Genomic DNA, 18,537 nt, shown 5'->3' with positions numbered 1-18,537 from the left:
CTACAGTGATTAGAATTTCCTGGAAGAAATGAGGGGAAATAAGTATTTTCTGTTATATACATGCTACACGCTTTAAAGATATCTACAGCTGTTGCTTTATGATTTTAACTCCTAGAAAGGGTCAAGTTCAGCAGCTCCACCAAGAAAGAGGCTGTTAAACAACAAAAATAAATAAAAATAACACAGAACCCCCCCATTCAGTTGGATCAGGTACATTCAGCAGCAAATCAAAAATATAATTCAAAGTATGCACATTACTTTGTAGTGTGAACGCAGCCATTTTTTTTTACCCACCTTCCTTCTGCAGTCACAAAAGACTGGTTTAACAAACCTTTCAGGATAAGTTAACCCAGCTCCATGTTTAAAAACTGAATGTCAATTAACTAACTGAAACCGTTTCAGCATTAATTACTATGCATATAGCAAGAAGCGGGTCAAGTGGCACAGAGGAATGAGGAAGGAAGGAAAGAAGTCAACGTCTTATACGAGATTCTTTAATGTTCAATGCATGGCCACACACATATACTGTTTCTGTTGCACTGTGGAAGATGGGACAGTCACTATGGAAATGAAGATGTGGATGGATGGGATACATTTTAGGACTTTACAGGGGTCCAAACATAACCCACATTCCTCAGGGAAAGTTAACCAGCCCGTCTTCAGAGTCTCCTCATTGACTAGCTATGACACGAAGCCAATCAGCTTCCGCCTCCCTCTAACATGACACCTTGATAAATAAATTCTGGATAATAGGTTTTGTTTGTTTTTTTAATTTTCAGAACTGAAGAACTTGTTCGGTGGATCAATGCACAACAGCTTCTTTCCTTAAACATTCTTGCATATATCATTCGGATTTAGCTTACAAAAAGAAAAATAAACATTTGGGTACAAAAATAAAATCCAAATTAAAACCTTTTAACAGGGCAACATCTGTCATGTTTTCTCCTTTTCTCATCTCATACTGAGATTATAGCACAATACATAAGTCACTGGTCACAAAAGACACCGCAAATAAAGAAAAACAAAATCAAATCAAATAAAAAAAAGCCACGTAGGAAAGATACCAATCCCGTAGAAGTGTACATGTGTCTTCTTCAACCCTGTCTAGAGGCCTGCCTGGAGGCCTATAAGCTACGAGATGCCTGGTTTCTTTTTGCAGGCTGGAAGCCTCAGGTGTCAGGTGGACAGACTGTGTTTTCCTGATCTCAAAGTTGTCTTCATAGACCCTCAAAACACAGCCCTACCAGACTCTCACATTCTTGACCCTGTTTCTTAAATATAGACTTAAGGGATAAGGGAGGTGGGAACAGAAATCCAAACCACTGCTCTAAATATCTATATGAAGTCATCTGAGCGTGAACGTGTTTGTGTGTGTATGGTTTCTCTCTCGACATGTATGTACTCATTTGCTAACATATACAGTGTTTTCCTGGTTAGGGTGTGAACCAGGGGCACTTTAAAAGTTGTGTAGCACTCCCCCACCATTTCCTCACCCCGACCACCAGGGGTCACTCTTTATGTTTAGGATTAGGAGTGGGAGGTGGGAGATCTGCTGTTTCTCATAGCACTGTTTCGCCTGCATTTCTCCGTTTTGTTTTATTTATTTTTTTTACTCCACTGTATTTACTTTTCCAGCCCTCTTAGCCTTAACTCTTTTCCTACGATCCAGCTTTCTTTTGAGTTGTTTTTTTGCCTTTGGAGACGCAGATACACACAGAGCAAAAGAGTGGGAGAGAGAGGGAGCGAGTGTTGTGATCGATCAGCTGTTTGCAGCGCCGACAGCTGCCCCCCGTTTGACCTCTCAGCCAATCTCCTTCCACTGCCGGTAAAACTCCACGATGTTTTTCAGCTCCATGCCTGCTGAACCTGCCGCCTGGATTGCAGACTAAGGAGGGGGGGGGACAAAACAGACACATGAATAAAGAAAATTAAGAAATCTACAAAGCTATTAATATGCTTCAAACTAGTTGCTGGTTGGATCATACAACAAGCTGTGGCTCAGGAAGGTAAAATGGGTTAAGTCTGGTGTCCACTAAGCACAGGGCTAAAACCAGCTCCTTCAATCTGCATGGCTAAAAGTCCTTAAACAAGACTTTGAATCCACAGTTTACCTTGACGTGTGTGTTCCTCACTTGTTCCTCGCTTTGGTTAAAAGTCCAAATGACAACATGTAAATGTCTGAACTAGGCCTGGAACTACCAATTGTGCTCACTAACACATCAGCTGATAATCTGTATCTCAGTTAATGGTTTGGTCAATAAAACATCCCAAACAATCATAGATTACCCACAGTGGATCTTCAGATGTCTTGTTTTGTCAAACTATCTAAGTACATGTCAAATATATTCACAGTCATGTAAAATATGAATAAAGTCCCTTCACAGCTTTTCAGATTTGGAATATTTGGGTGATATACTCGACAGATGCTACTTTCGCAATTAGTCAGATGAGTAGAGGTAAGAACAACCACATGTACACAATGAATGACTTAGGAGAAAATATTTACAGCATCCCACTCCTCTGAGTTACAACAGGATTTTCCCCTTCAAATACAACCATTCATAAATGGTGTAAACACTTGTGTTTTACAAATGTTTGTACAACATCTCAAAAAAACAAATTCATCTAATTATAATGAAGGCGTAACGCTTCCTTTTGTGCTTGTTAGGCTCATGTGTGTAGTATCTCATGTTAAAAACATTGTACAATTTATACATCAACGTTGTTTTTTTCCATCACCAAATAGTTTATCACCTTCATATGCTCTGAGCAAGACGTTTTACACCGTTTATCGCTCAGTTTCTAAATAATCTAGTCTCTGACATTTAGTACTACATTTTAGAAGAAAACAAACATAAAAGAAAAAAAAACAATAATCAATAATACTCTGCAGATAGTGTGTGTGATAAACTACTGCTAATCAGTAATGTTCTACTTTCTAACAACCAAACACACTTCCTCTTACAAATGATCATCAGAACAAAAGTACGTCATCCAGCAGAAGTTCATTCACATCGGCCTGGATTAATTTGGAAAACTGGACTTCTAATAGTGCAGTAAACCATGAAAAGAAAAAAAAAAACAATAACTGCACAGGGACAGAGACAGAGACACCACACAGTTCCGTAAAAGACAAACACTGTGTTAAAATATAGAAGAAACTATCTTTTATACTTAGGTCCATTAACCTTTGTTAGGTCTGGTGGGAAATGTCAACCTCTTGAGTGTTTGTGTCTCTAATGTAAAAGAAATACAGTGGATGACTGACCTTCATGGCTGCAGACTGAGTGCAAAGCTCTTCCACCTGATGGCCGGTAAGAATGGTCACCATACCGGCTGTATCCTCATCTCCGTTGGTCTGGGAGACCGTTAGCTGACGACAACTGTCCACCATCTTGTACATATGCCTGGAAACAAGGAAGACGACCAATGAAATTCTTCCATCGAGTATGTTATAAACTAACAGAGGTAAATGTAGAAGCCAACCAAAGCCTACCAGGCTTCAATGTCCTGCCGTTTCAGTTTGTCCCTTTCAAAACTGCGACCTGACTCCTTCTGGCAGCGAATGTACCTAAACAAGGTAAAACTCCAAATTTAACATAAAGCATGAAACAGACAAACAAAAGATTCTCTAAAAACATAAGCAGACAGGAGCTTCAGTAACCATACATGTACAAGAAACACCCACCTGTTTCCTTTGCGAAATTCAGATTCCAAGAAGCGTATGCCATCCCTCGCACCAGCGTTTTCCTTCTTCAATCTGTCAAGTCCATCAATAACTAAAACACAGACGCAGATCATATCAAGAACGTGTGCAAACAGTAACTTCAGCAAAGAGGCTGATTTTCTATTTTGGATAATGTTGATCTCATGCCAGATCCAGATAACATTATGAGTTTAATTAACAGAAGTTTTATCTCTGTAATGACTAAATCTTTAATATCTATTGCTTGGTTGTCTATCTCTACTGTAAATGAGAAAATGATTCCTGCAAGTCACTGAATCTTTATCTTCTACCTTGATCAAAGCCACAGCAGTGGGGAGAAAACAAAACACAAGCACCTCATCACTTTGACAGTAGACAAGGCAGCGCACTAACCTGTCCGTGGGATGATGACGATGAAGCAGCCACTACTGGCCAGATGGCGGATGAGGTTCAGATGCTGGCAGAGAGCAGCTGTGTCCGGCACAAGGTAAGGAGACATGGACGATTGAGCTTTGGGCTGCTGAAGACTGCCCTCTAGCTGCGACACCTCCAGCTGCAAGGATCAAATAAAAATAGAAAACCAATAGCTCATGATGTGTGATAATAATAAATGCATTATGCCCATTCCATGGTTCCTGCTGCCTCTATGATAGGATTCTATTGAGTTTTAGGGAGTGTTTGTTAACTTATGATTTCCAATCTCTGATTTGCTTTTGATTGTAATCACTGACATCAGCACAGAGGTGTGTCTATGCTGTGTGACTACTCAAATTTCAAAAAGGAAAAAAGACAAAATAAAGAGAAATAATATAAAAACCTGCAACCGAAGCTGAGCCATATCCCTCATTAAGCGATTTCGACGTGCCTCCTCTTCAGCCTGGATAAAGACAGAGAAAGAAAAGTAATCTTTAAAAACACTCCAAAATTATTTTAATTCATTATTATTAAAGTTTTCATTAATTTGGGCCAGAAGTTTCAATGTTTTATACTGTCCACACGAGTAATGAGACTAGATTGAAGAGGGTGGGGGGTCCCCTTTCTAGTCCTGCTGGTCATTGTTTAGTTGACATGTCACTCACCATTCGGAACTGGGCCTTGGCCTGTTGCTCCAGATTATCCTGCTTGGACTGGCTGATACTGGTGAAGATGCCCGCCTCTGGGTTGAAGTGCAGCACGTTGCCCTGGAGATTTGTGAGGAAGTGTCCAAAACTGCGAATGCAACACACTCGCACTACACACTGGAACAAAAAAATAAAAAAATAAAAATATGACCCATATATTCCCACATTAACATGTCCTGTTAAGGATGGGATGACATCAAAACTAGCTATATACTGTATCTTTAAGTGGCTAAAATTGATATTTTTAGAAACATTACAAATGACAACATGTAATGTGCAGGGCATTGCTAATACAGCTAGAAGCAATGGGTCTACAGAAATGTTTATTTTTTATTGTCTAGCCCACAATTTTACTGTTTTGGTTCAGTCCAACAGCATTTTGCCACAGTGACAAAGCTCTTTATTTACTAAAACACTTAGTAACTATAGAGCCAGATACACTTCCTTCAGGAGTTGCTAAAAACCCAACACTGAGCTGAAAAGACAAATGTTCAACTTACATTTGTCAGACATCCAGAAACATGACTCCACATGAATGCTAATGCTGTCCCACTTTTGCTGCCAACATGTTCAGTTCACCATTAACAACTTAAAAGCTGATAAAAATGTCAGTGTGGAGTTTTCAGCCCATAGTGGGTAAATGTTTTTGGATTAAAAGGATTTTTTCAGTTTCTATTCCTGTCATTAGTGACAATCAACACAAGGCAGACCCCATCTTACCCACACACTTTATATTATACTGGACAAACAAAGATAAAAGACACATTTGTAACAGACTAGATGGTGAAGAACATAGTGATTTGTCATCAAATCACAAACACAGACAGTAGAACATTTACCCAGCAAAGAGGAAGTAACTGTAGGAACTCATTAAACCTGTTTTAAACATTTTCAAATCCTATTGAAATCTTATTGTGACCTTTTTTTTAATAGTGATTAAGTATAATCAGCGATTATACTATGATAGATTAAGTTAAATATAATAATAATAATTGGTGGGACACAGGCAGGTCTTCTAACAAATGCACATTTTCTAACTATATGACTCAGAAAATACTGGGACACTAAAAAAAGTGACACCTAGCAAAAGTAAAGAGTTATGTTTTTAATAGGATGACAATGTGCGTATGGATACAACACATTTGTGTTTTCCTGAGCGCCAAACAGAAGTTTGAATCCCGTGTGCATACCTCCTGTAAGGGGCTGAGGGAGGGGTTGCGACGAGTGAAGTCAAGGCGGCGGTGAGCTATAGTGAGGGCAGGCAGGTGTCGCAGAGCTAAGTCCTCAGGCAGCAGAAGACTCTGGACCAAACCAGGCTGCTCACACTCATTTACCAGCTCTGTCACCTCTGCATTCAGACCAAGCTCTGCAGTACACAAGATAAACAAATAAGCAAGTTGTTAACTCTGAGCACAGTTATAAGTGTATCAGAATTACACTAGGACAAGTATTCAGTGTGACAGATTAGTATAAGAACAGTTCAAATAGAAACTCAACAATACAGAGATGAAATCAGAGCTTGGAGATGTAGACGAAACAAAATGATTAGAAAAGAATGTAGAAAAATCTATTATGAAAAATAATTGACTACACATGATCAAATACAATTCTCCAACTTGTTTCATAGGCTATTTTTTAATGCATTTTAATTGCTACTTTCTTTTTATAACTATGTCCAAATGTATAATGATTTCAAAATGATATAGTTCATTTCATCATTACATCACCGACTTTAAATGACACTGCTTTGACATCGCTTTATATTCACATGAGGCACTTAAATCAATAAACCACTTTAAAAGAACCACTTATAAAAATAAATTAGTATCAATTAGGTGCCACATAGAAGTGACTTAGGAGAATTTGTGACAAGCTGTGAAATGATTGTAGGCATTTTAAATGTTTGACTGTAGTTTCTCATCCTTCATGCAGTTTATAGACTCGATGTGAATAAAAACCCAGTGTCTGAATGCTGTTGTGTAAAAGTATCATCATGCAGTGCAGTCTATCAGTAACTCACCCGCTTCGAGCATCTTGCTGCCATCTGGTAGCAGGTTGAGCAGCACAGACAGGCGGTTCCACAGGCTTTGAGAACTCTGCAGAGAGAACAGGGGTAACGGTTTGTTAAAAATACTCCTAAGATGTAAGTGTTCCGTACAAAAAGCAAGAGAATCTGTCCCCTCACCTGTGCGCACATGACAATAATGTCAGTGTTTGTCCTTAGCCAGTCAACAAAGACCTTCACCACTTGGATTAACCCCTGATTGCTCAGGATCTCCAGTTTCTCTAATAGGGTTTTCTCACTTTGTACGGACTGATTGCTGTGCTGGCTACCTTCTGAATCTGAGTCCAAGTCTAAAGAGGCAAGTCACACACACACAATTTAATCAAATAACATGATGTCACTTCCCAATTAAAAAGATTAAAAAGTGATGTTGAACACACTAAAGAGACACAAAGACCACAAAGCATGTTACCATTTTCACTGGTTCCATTGGCAGTGCCAGGATTCATGTCACAGGGTGAATCCTCAGGAGGAGGGGGAGGAGTCTCTTGGGAAGGGGGAGCAGAGGCATCAGTAGGGGTGGGAATACCAGAGGAAGATGAGGCTTGAGGCCTCAGCAGCATGTTGCTGAAAGTTGGTGCCAGGCGGAAGCAGCGCTTGGCCTGGAAAAGTTGTGAGGACATAGCCTGAAGGTTACTGCTGATGCTGGAGTCACTGGGCATGAGTGGGCCGTTGGTGGTCGGAGGAGTATCACCGTCCCTGTCACCTCCTTCTTCCTTGGGTTGGTCCTCGTCTTCGTCCTGGTGTTCCCGAACCTGACCCTCCAAGTTGTCTGAGTTCTCATTGTCCTCCATGTCTTCCAGATCGGAGCGAGACTCCTGGCTGTTCATATCAGAGTCGGTCTCTACATCAAATGCTGTTCCACCTTCCTCCTCCTCTTCCTCGGAGCCACTTCCCCAGCTGCCCTCCTCAGTCATTGAGTCTCCCTTTATGTTCTTCCTAACAGATGAAGGATTGGGATGAGTTTGTGTCGCAGTACCACCTGTTGAATCAGCACGACCCCTTCTTTCTTCCTCATCTTCCTCATCATCATCTTCACTCTCAAATCCTTCACTGAGATCACTCTCGTCCTCTCCTCGGCCATCCTTGCGGGCACAGCGTCGTCGTCTGAGTCTAGAAAGGCGTGTATACTTTTTCTTCTGCCTCTGTTTCTCCTCTTCCAACTTGCACTGCTCCTCCACACTTGTATGCTTTTTGGGGCAGCCATTTTCATCCTTCACTTCCTCCTCATCTTCTTGCTCTAAGGAGCCATTCTGCAGAGGTCTGGCATCAGAGTGGTCTGTCGGAGGAGCTGGTAAATCCTTCAAGTCATCTGTGTAAGACCAGAGAAATGTACTTTCAGTTTTAATTTAGGTTAACTTCACATTTTTCCCAAAAGTTTACATTTTAAAACACTAAGGCATTTTAATCCTAAAAAGATGCTGCTGATGAACTGGAATAAACACATTCATCTGTGTGGCAGATGCCCGAGTAGGAGATTTCCTGTACTTGGCAGATATGACTTGTATGTGTGTGAATTTTCCTCCCTGTATATTTAGACAGCAATTTCGTCTCTCACCTGTGCCATCTGTATGAAGTGGAGGCACCTGGCTCTCTGCTTCCTCCAGTTCAGCCTGAAGTCGGATGTTGACATGGTTCACCAGATGGGAGAACAGGGCCAGAGTAAAAGCTATAGATGCACTATACTGCTTTGAACCTAAAAACATTATACATCCCACATTAGTTAATACAAAAATATATTTATTCACAATCTGTACTGCTTCTGTAGAGGAGTTCCACATGAATCGGAAAATAAATGTATCTCGGGAAGGCTATAATTATACATAATACAATAAAATGAATAATAAACCTTTATAAAGGTTTGGTCAAAACCCATTTAGAAATGGTCAAAACAACATCATTAACATCACACCAACCTCCCCTCTTTAGACTGTGCACCACCATCAGACAAGTCACCACCATCTTGAAGACAAGGGTGTCAGGCAGCACAGGGCAGGAGCTGTCACTGTGTTGCTGCTCCTCCTCTTCCTCACTGGGGGGGAGGTGAGCACCGCCATGTGTTGGTGGCGGCAGGTAAAACAGCACCAGGTTGAAGTCCTCCAGCACCGACTGGCAGAGAGACGTTAGCTCCGTCTCCATCAGACTACACACAGACAGGGCAAAGTAGCAACATAATAATGAAAATGACATATGCACAACAAATACCATCTAAACACAATTCAATAATACATCTACAGTGCATCCATCATTGCTTCATTATGTTCCACAAAATTCTACAAAAAATTTTATTTTTTATTAATTTTTTTCAATCTTTAATAATAAATAAAAAAAAAGATTTCAAACAAACTTCTTTCACTTTGTAGAATTATGTTTGTAAAATTTTAAATTTTGAAAAAAATTTTGATGCACTGTATCAACACTGTACCGGTGCCATTTTTGTCCCTGGTAGTTGAAGTTGTGTCTTTGAACATTTTCACAGGCAACACTGTTTGCAGCATTTGTTATAAATCAAATATTTGACTTAGATAGAGGACAGACAGCAGAAGACAGACTCATTTAATATTTAAACATACATAGAGACTTGTGTTCATCCAGTCTCGTCATTCCAATAATAGGTGGTAATGATTACAATTCAGTAAAGTATTTGTTTCCACTTTGGATTTGAAACAGTGGATGAATGACTTGATACAAAGCAGGAGATGAGTGACAGCACTCACCTGTTTTTAGGCTGCAGTAGACTTTGGAGGTACATGAAGCTTACAAGCAGGCGTCTAATGTCTTTTGATCTTTGAAGGCAAAACAAAAAAACAAATATCACATATTAGATGTGTTGTATAAAAAAAAACGCTGAGCTTTTTTCTTCACCAAAACAGATAAGTCAATTTATTAACTTAACGCTCTTCAAGGCAACTGTGCATGTGTTAAACTAATTAAAGTAAAACATTTTACCACGGTCAACATTTAATGGAATAGTTTGACATACCAGGAACTTTGGCTCTTTGCTTGCTTTCCAAGAATTAGATGACAAGACAGCTATCCCGTGTGTGCATGGTAAATATACCCTGTGTCCCGTTTACTAGTGCACCTGTACAGTCTCATGTAGTCTCATGTAATCATTGTATGTGCTTTGAGCTTCTAGTTTTTTATGATACTGTCCTGAATTTAATTATATTGTGAGGTCATTTGAATATTATGCTATCCCTGTGTATGCAAATAGGAAAGACAAAACATTGGAAACACCTCTCAATATAATGTAACCTTTAACCAAGACCTTAATAATAAACATATTAATTTACATAGTTCCCACAATGTTACTATAAACTGAACTCTATGAGCTTCATACTGACAGATGGTAGTTTTACCGCTTCATATTACATTGTAAAGATAATAAAAAAGATACTGAATGTAGTGTGCAAATTGGGGCACTAGTTTACAATGAACACATCATGTCTTAGTGCATGTTAATTTAAAAACAGTATATAAATACTATATAGTATATAAACTGTCTGCTGTGATGCAAGTACAAGCGAGCACAGTTTAATATAATAAGTAAAAACATAAACAAACAGCAAAATATAAAACAGGAATGTGGCATAAAATGACAAACCGATCGACATGAAAGAAGTCCTCATTGCTCTTGTGGCAATGAGGTGAAGTATTTTGAATTTAGCTCACCTTTGCCGAGAAGGAGACAGCTTCTTCATTTCCTGCTTCTTTACTTGGTGGTACATCTTGGCAGCTTTGTCGAACAGGCGCTTCAGGTTTCCATAAGCGCCCTCAAAGGGGACGTCTGACTGGATGCTAAGCATAAACGAAAAATCAGTTAAGAACTGTAGACTATGGGATCTGGGAAAAGTAATGGCTCATAAACATTCTTCACCAGCGTAGGTAGTAGTAGGTTGCTTCAACATTGTAGAACTTGCTCCCTGCCAGTGTGCCCAGTTGGTTAAAAGGCATTCCTATAGACAGGGAGAGAAACAAGGTCAGTTATTTGTGGACTTATTGTGGAGCCAATGATTAAAATAAAATAACTTTTTGGCATCAAATATTTGAACGCAGCTGCTGGTTATGTCATGTATTTGCACTGTCGGCCTGACAGCATATCTGATCTAGACACTCTTTTGGTAACACAGAAATTCCTCCAAATGAAATTCACAAATAAAACTCAGCAAATCTACAAATATAATTCATTTTATCTGGTGTTTTCTGACATAAAGATATGTTTAAAACAAAAAACATACAGTGTCAAAACTGCACATACACCCACACACACCGATTATTGATTCATTGGTGCTGAAAGTTACACAATATCAGGCCTCTTAACTTGATGATGATTAATTACAGCTGGTAGCTTGTTGGTGCCAACATAAAAAGGGTTTGACAGCACTCACTGTTCATTTTCAAATATTGTAAAAGTAGTAAGTAATGGGTGTTGTAGAGTTTATGACTGTGGTGATGAAGGATCTCTCCCCTATCTTTCAGTCCTGCAGAGCAGTGAGGTGAGTTGTCCACTGCAGCTACTTCTCTGGTCCATCAGGATGTTCTGTAGGGGATGGTCAGTGTATTGTAGAATCGTCTATCTTTTTCTGTGTGTTTCTTCATCACAGCCTCTAGTTAGTCCAACCTCATTCCAGTCACTTTGCAGGCTTTTTGCAGCAGTTTGTCCAGACGCCTTGCATCTTTCTGCAGCCCATTTGCTGCTGTAGTTCGATAAAACATTTGTAGCATCTTCCTGCAGATGTCTATTGACCATCTCTAAGGTTTTAGAGGCAGGGGAGGATCTTTTTAGGAGGATCAGTCCTCTGTACTCCTCTTCCTTTCCATTCCTGATACATGCAACAATTGCATTATCATCAGATACTTCAGATCACCCCTGAATGTGGCAACTGTGTACAGTGTGTACAAGAATGCAGTATGTAGACCGTCCTTTGAAATGTAACTGAACTCTACCAATTCTACTAAGAAGAGACATTAAATATCCAACCAGAATTCTGCTAGAAGCTTGTTAATGGCAGCCAAAAGCATCTGGTAAAGGTGAAACCTGCAAAGGGACATTTACCTAAAAATTGTGTGCACTCGATGTGTAATTTTGACCCTTTGTGTTTAGTTTTTATCCTGTCTTGACAGGAATATCAGTCATTTTTATGATGAGTACATGTAAACCTTTGTTTGCAACTGTCAGATAAGGGTGGCATCAATCTTCTAATCCAACTCTGTTCTCCTAAGTAGTGTTTGAACACATGGTGCGTTTGCAAGCTAAACATCATATTCTACTACAATAAACAGAATCATTATTTGAGTCAGTCAGTTTTTTAAACTGCTTTCTTTGTCTGTATTGTACTGTACATTTGGATTTGACATGTTATTGTTCTAGCTACAAGAAACAAAGTATTTCTGCCACCCCCCCAAGCCCAGAAAGCACATATTTTACTTGTTTTTCCCAGACCGTGGGAACAGCAGAGTGGTGTGTTAATAAGCTGTACATTGACTCTCACTCACCCACATGTGGCATGACAGACAGGGCCTGATGGTAAAACCTCTCTGCCAGCTGCTCAGCCTCCACTCCTGCAAGCTCATTCTGGTAACGGGCTTAAGGGAAAACAACGTTGAAAATAACAATGTAATTAAAATGTACACAAGCAAAGACAATATCTTTTGGTTTGAATATCTGTATGACTAAAGAACTGTGACACAAAAGTCTGCTCATAACTAAGATATTAGGTTTAATTTATTTCTGAAACATCACCCCAACATTCCCACATACAAATGTAGATAGTGGACATATTTTTCTGCAACATTCAGTTAAATCAAATGATGCATAATATAAATACAAATATCTCTGTAGCACATAACTTTAAACCAAGCACACAGCATTCTGCCAAATACACTAAGCCAAAATTTCCCACGCTGAATCACACACGCATGCTGTCTCACACCTCTACAAGCTGGGTAGAGTTGAACTAACTACATATTCTATTATCATGTTATTACCTAGATCTCCAAGGTAGACCAGACAGCGATGACAGGCCATCTGTGCCCACTCCATCTCCTTGGGGGTGGCCGACACTGGTTTCTTTCGGCCTGTTGGGAACAATTACAGATTTTTGTTCCCCCCCTCACTTCAAGCATTTAGTTGATGCACTTGTACAAAACGACTTGGGGTTATGTAATAAAAGAACAAGCCTAAATTCCATCAAAGCAACAGATGGAAGCAAAGTATCTGAATGTTAGACAGCACACAGATATAACTTGCACTATTTCTCTGTCCCTGAAGTGTTCATGTTCAGAAGTGCTTTTGTTTAAGCTGGCCAAAAAGAAATGATAGCATAACTTCACATTGGAAGACATATATAGGCCACATTTACCCCCCCAGTATTTCTAAAAAATTAAGATTTCTGGTGGCTCCATTGTGCCACACATTTTTTTTTATTCTTATCTGTGTATGTATGAGTGCTTTGTGAATCTGACCAATCAGTGGGTCTGTGACATGCGTCCAGTCAATGCAATCCTGTAGTTCCAGCTGGTAATGCGACTGGATGTAGAGCAGCAGGTGCTGGTAGAAACCCACGCCGGCGATCAGGTGTGTCCGATAGGCACACTCCAGAGTGCTGCGGCTGTGGATGTGCTGCAATAGATTAAACAGAAAAAGGATGAAACACTGTAGAGAGATACGACCAGAAATACTATAAACAATACTTAGATTTTTGTTCTGTAATTCACAATGTGCATCAAAAGGCACAAAAGAACCAAACAGAGCATCATTTAAGGCAAAATAAGTGGCTAAAAAATACAATTAGAAAAAAACTGAGATTAACAGAGACAAATTTGTCAGTTTTTTAGGAAATATTTCTTAAATTAAACAACTGAACTGAAATAAAATTCAATCACAGCCTTAGTGGCTTATTATGCAGTATACATGTACTGGTCTAGTTCAAGCTATGGCTATTCTCATAATAACAAGAAATAACCCTGCTACTTTTAATAATGGTAAAGTCTGGTAGGTTTACTGTCGGTCCAACAGTAGAACAAAGTACAAATGTTAAACTCTTAGGTGTCTGATTTTTTTGGGACATGACGTGCACACATGTAAATAGCAGCCTTGTTGTCAAGGCAGCTAACAAAAGATAAACTGGTTTGCTAACATATGCAGAGAGGCATTTTTCCACAGCTTCATGGCCAGTTACCTTCTTGTTGGTCTTGATAACCTGGATGACCTCATAGTAAACCTTCCTCCAGAGCAGCTCCTCAGCCTTACGGCCATAGTCAACAGGATGAAGAAACATCAGTTTCACACAAAGCTCCCTCAGCCTGAAAACACACAGACGGAAAAACAGATGCATATGTTTAGGAGGTAGCTGGATCACTGGTTTGGCAAGAAGGCCAATGAGTCAGACTAGGTACAAACACAAGCACTCAGCACAATGGCTACCTATTGATTATTCTGCCTTGCAACACACCTTCTCCAGCTTTCAACTATTTAGCTACCTTAACAGTTGAAGGTGTTGAATCAAAAGAAATAATTGTGGTATTACTATTATTTTTGCTTTCCTTCTATGACACACATTGTCTGTTGTTGACTAAGTTGTTGTGAAACCTCAGGCCGCACTTCAAGTGTGCAACCACTGACAAGATTATGTTGATACAGTTAGATAAGTACACGCAGTATTTCTCATTAGCTCTTCTTTGAAGTGATGCTTTTCTGCTGAGTTCTTCCATTCTTCGTTGCTAAAGATGATGATAAAATACTTGATAATATCAGCTTGACTTGCACTGAGGTGGTAAATGATACTACAAAAATCACAACAACATCCGTAATCCAATAACTAGGAGTTTTTCCTCTGCACTACAGTGTGCCGGTACGCTATTCATTTGCTGCCTAAAATCTAAAACATCAGCTCTCAATTTAAACTGATGACAGAAAAAAACATGCTGGTCAATGTCTGTGTGCTTTCTGCAAATTAGTAGTAGAAAACAGGCTTCATTACAACACTACAACCATAGAGGCCTGGGTGTCTCTGTAATGTGGCTATAAGAAACTCTCAAAACAATGTCAGACATGTATTGTAGTAAAATCATCAGCTGATCTCACATCAGTTTCAGAATCTCCCAGTTCAAACGTTCATATTTTAATTAATCTAGACCAACTTTTAATTCAGAATCAGGATCTTCAGTGTTTAAAGCAAGAACCTGTTGGAGAATAAGCTGTGCCAAAGTCAGTAGTCTGTTAATGTGTAAAATTAATGCCACAACATACATTCTATATTAAGTCTTCTTCGGCTATGTATAGGTCTAGTGTGTTGTGATACACCAGGTTGTCACCCTGTAACTCCTCTCACCCCAGTGCAGCCATCTGTGTGTCTGTGAGACACTGTTTACAATAAAAGTATAATATAGTGTAATATGACTATAGCTCTCACCCTAAATAACATCTTTGTGGATCTGATTACTGGTGGATAAATATAGTAGTAAATTCATCCTGAAACAAGTGCAGTAGATTTTAAGGTCACATTCAGAGTGTCAGAAAACAATGAAAAATGATCATTGTAATTTCTTATTGACCAAAGTGACTATTTTAAATCTTATTTGTCAACAACTGAAAACCCAAAGATATTTGGTGTACTGTAAGGCAGCAGCCTTTTTACGTCTGCATACAGGCTGACAAAGCTCCTAACACAGCAATGGTCTGACATGTCGTGTGTAGACAAGCATCAAGTGTTCCTCCAATTTCCTCTTTTTTAACATTTTGTTATATTCAGTATGCAAATAAGCCCTTCAATCCTGTCCTCTTGCACCATTTTTTTTTTTCAGTTTTTCAGTCTTGCAGAGTTTACACACTCTTACACATTAAATCCAATGATGATTAAACTAACAATTAGAAGAACAAAAAACAAAGAACAAAACATAATTTAAAAAACAAATAAATACAATAAAACGATAAAACTTTTGGTGTGTTGTTTAGTGGCCACTGAAGCTGCAGTACAGCCCCCCAGTGAGTAGCACAATGTGAAGACAGCTTTAATAAATCTCACAGAACACAAACAAAATACATCAAGTGAAGGCCTGATGGTTAATGACTGTAATTTGTTAGTGTTGGTGTAACGCTTGTCTAATAATTGGTTCCTTAATCATAATTAAAATGACCAATGTGCTATTGTTGTGATTAACAGATGCTAGTTAAATACAAACAATATAGGCTAAATTTCTTCTTACACAAATCAACTAACATCTCTTAACTAACAAACTACTTTGATAGATTCAGTACAGAATTCAAAAGGATTTTGATTGAGAAGTGGATTTCAATAAATTGTATGGAATCCCATCCCTAATTGGGACATAACTTGATTACAGATAATTGTTTTAGAACCTATTAACTCACAGAGATCCTGCAGCGTGAGGTCAATCCAAATCGAAATGACAGCATAACAAATATGTAGCCATATCAGTTAATGAACTTGAATTGACTCATGGGCAGCTGGTTGCTTAGTTTAAATTCACAATAATGTAAATAACACTTGAGAGATGATTGTAGCCGATTAAGTCCAAGTTTACTGAAAACATCAATCATCTAACTAATTCAAGAATTGACAGAAAGAAAATTTGACAACTGATTTTGATAATTATTTGCTTCAGCTGTAATAATGAGTGAATAAGTAATGATGTCAAATATTTCTCCAGCTCGTCACGTCTACCACAGATAATGGTGTCCAATGACAGGTGGTCTGTTTGGATTCAATACAAATGTCTGAACTGAATTTGGACCCTGAACCAGCTAAAAGTACTTCATCTATTGTAAACAGCTAAATGAACTGGAATTGCATTCATGCAGATGCATTCAACACCTGCAGAACTACAAACACTCAGACTGTGTGTACCTGAGAGGTTCAAATTAAACTCCTGCCTCTTTTCACACACACCAATCAGAAAAAAATGTCCATACTTGTTACGAAGACTGATGTTCTCCGGCTTGAAGACCTCTCTGTAGGATGCTTTGCTCCCGATGATGACATCCAGCTTATGCACAGACTCCACCACAGCCCTGGGTAGCATTGGAGTATGGAAAATGTAATGTTAATGATAACCTTTACTGGTCGATAACAGGTTATGGCGTATCAGGATTTTAATCTACTCAAATTGTGCGGGCTATTATTCTAGCAACTAAACTCCTTTCTCTTTCATTTCTCTGCAACAAAGACAGTCATGGCAAACATAGCTAGCTAGTGGTTTGACATATACTGCACAGTTTCACTCAAATCGTGAATAGTATCCGGTCAAATGTCTCCGATGTTACACTGACTTGCAGAGGTTCTGGGAGACTCGTTGTCATGACAGGTTACTGAAAGGAATAATAAGGGGACTCTATCATGTAGCTAGTAGCAGACATTCACTTGCTACAGCTAAGTTAGCTTGCACAATGATTAGCACCTCAGTTAGCTTGACAAAACGGCCTCACGAACTTACCTGTAAAGCCGCTTGATGTGAAGGACTTTAGCCTCTGGTTCGCTGTCCTGGCCCGGTCCACTCATATTAGCGGCTATCCGGCTGTTTGATCACACGCTCCAGCGTTTAGTCTCCGTTTCCTTCTACCCTCCCGACCCACAGTTGTCACGGCTAGTCGGGCTCGTTCCCCGGCAGTGACAACCGTGTTGATAGCCAGCTGGTGCTAGCTATCAAGGTAGCGTTAGCTTTCCTCACCTTCCCTACGAGTCTCTTTCGTTTCTTGTGTCCTTTAGCAAGACCCCCTCTACCCATTCGTTCTGAAAGACGGGTAGAAGGGGATGCGCGGTAATTTACGCTCTTCCTGGTCAGCTGAGACGCTCCGATACGCTCCTTGTGTTGTATCCCGTCCGAGCCATTGCTAGCAAAGTGGCCATTACTCCTACCAGGCAGTGACCGCGTGAATATCGCGAGAGTACAAAACAAAATCACGAGATTACAGTGGGTGTTGCCAGATCTTCTGCAAATCCCTCATTTAAAAAAATATTATTGAAAACGTAATCAAAACAAAAATCAGAGAACACTGTAAGTACCAGACATAAGTGGAACACATCTAAAAGTGTACGTAATTATTTCGTATTATTTGTGACAGAGTCAGTATATTTAAGTTACCCAATTGTGACTTTTGTGCATTTAAGTACTGCAAGTACTACATAATTACAGTTTTAAAGTGCTTTTTCTGTTATAGGCATAGATTTATTATTACTACACTACAAATCAACAGGATTTTTTTTACTCCATTACATTTATTTGATGACAGTAGTTACTAGTTACAGTGTAGATGTACAAACCATTTTCAGAAAAGCATGGACTTATTCTAAAATGCCTTTTCATTGTTTATGAGGAACTTCATTATATCTTGTTTAAGCAGATGTAGTGTTTCAAGCCTAGAATACACTTTAAAAAGTTGTTATGTCATCTTTCCTTTTAATTATTTAGCAACAGGGGATACAAATTGCCATTTCTTGCTTGATCCAAGCTGTTCAACAACATGTGGCTGCCATTATACAGTTTAAATTGACAAAAAGCTAATTACAATTTAGTTTCTCTGTGAAAATACTGAAAATCTTTGCAATTTTGTCAAGGTTCAAGCAAATTAACATATTACAGATTTTCATTTATTAAGTCCAAATTTTCTGGATATTGGGTTT

The 18,537-nt window shown here is 39.1% G+C and overlaps 1 protein-coding gene across 1 annotated transcript; it reads right to left on the bottom strand.

Moving 5' to 3' along the window:
- Positions 1-472: 472 nt before the first annotated feature.
- smg5 (SMG5 nonsense mediated mRNA decay factor) lies at positions 473-17,775 on the bottom strand. Its single transcript, XM_026371789.1, has 22 exons — positions 17,351-17,775; positions 16,830-16,928; positions 14,077-14,200; positions 13,361-13,517; positions 12,884-12,973; positions 12,392-12,481; positions 10,773-10,851; positions 10,568-10,693; positions 9,610-9,678; positions 8,809-9,035; positions 8,451-8,588; positions 7,305-8,204; positions 7,013-7,182; positions 6,848-6,923; positions 6,018-6,193; positions 4,786-4,944; positions 4,524-4,583; positions 4,100-4,259; positions 3,689-3,779; positions 3,497-3,571; positions 3,269-3,407; positions 473-1,885 (listed from the first exon to the last, which is right to left on the bottom strand). Exons 1-22 carry the CDS (start codon positions 17,413-17,415, stop codon positions 1,802-1,804), a joined length of 3,354 nt encoding a protein of 1,117 aa, XP_026227574.1. The 5' UTR covers positions 17,416-17,775; the 3' UTR covers positions 473-1,801.
- Between the last annotated feature and the right edge of the window lie 762 nt (positions 17,776-18,537).

The sequence above is a fragment of the Anabas testudineus genome, chromosome 16, assembly GCF_900324465.2.
Source record: "Anabas testudineus chromosome 16, fAnaTes1.2, whole genome shotgun sequence".
NCBI lineage: Eukaryota > Metazoa > Chordata > Actinopteri > Anabantiformes > Anabantidae > Anabas > Anabas testudineus.
The sequence above is the reverse complement of the archived record's forward strand: the minus strand, read 5'-3'. Positions and strand labels throughout refer to the sequence as shown.

Bases quoted from the DNA above. Each gene is read 5' to 3' on its own strand.
- smg5 (XM_026371789.1), bottom strand. From the start codon at position 17,415: ATGAGTGGACCGGGCCAGGACAGCGAACCAGAGGCTAAAGTCCTTCAC. The intron at 13,518-14,076 runs GTAACTGGCCAT...AATCTATTGCAG, and splicing joins TTATCAAGACCAACAAGAAG to CACATCCACAGCCGCAGCAC. The intron at 3,780-4,099 runs GTTAGTGCGCTG...TCTGTGTTTTAG, and splicing joins CGTCATCATCCCACGGACAG to TTATTGATGGACTTGACAGA.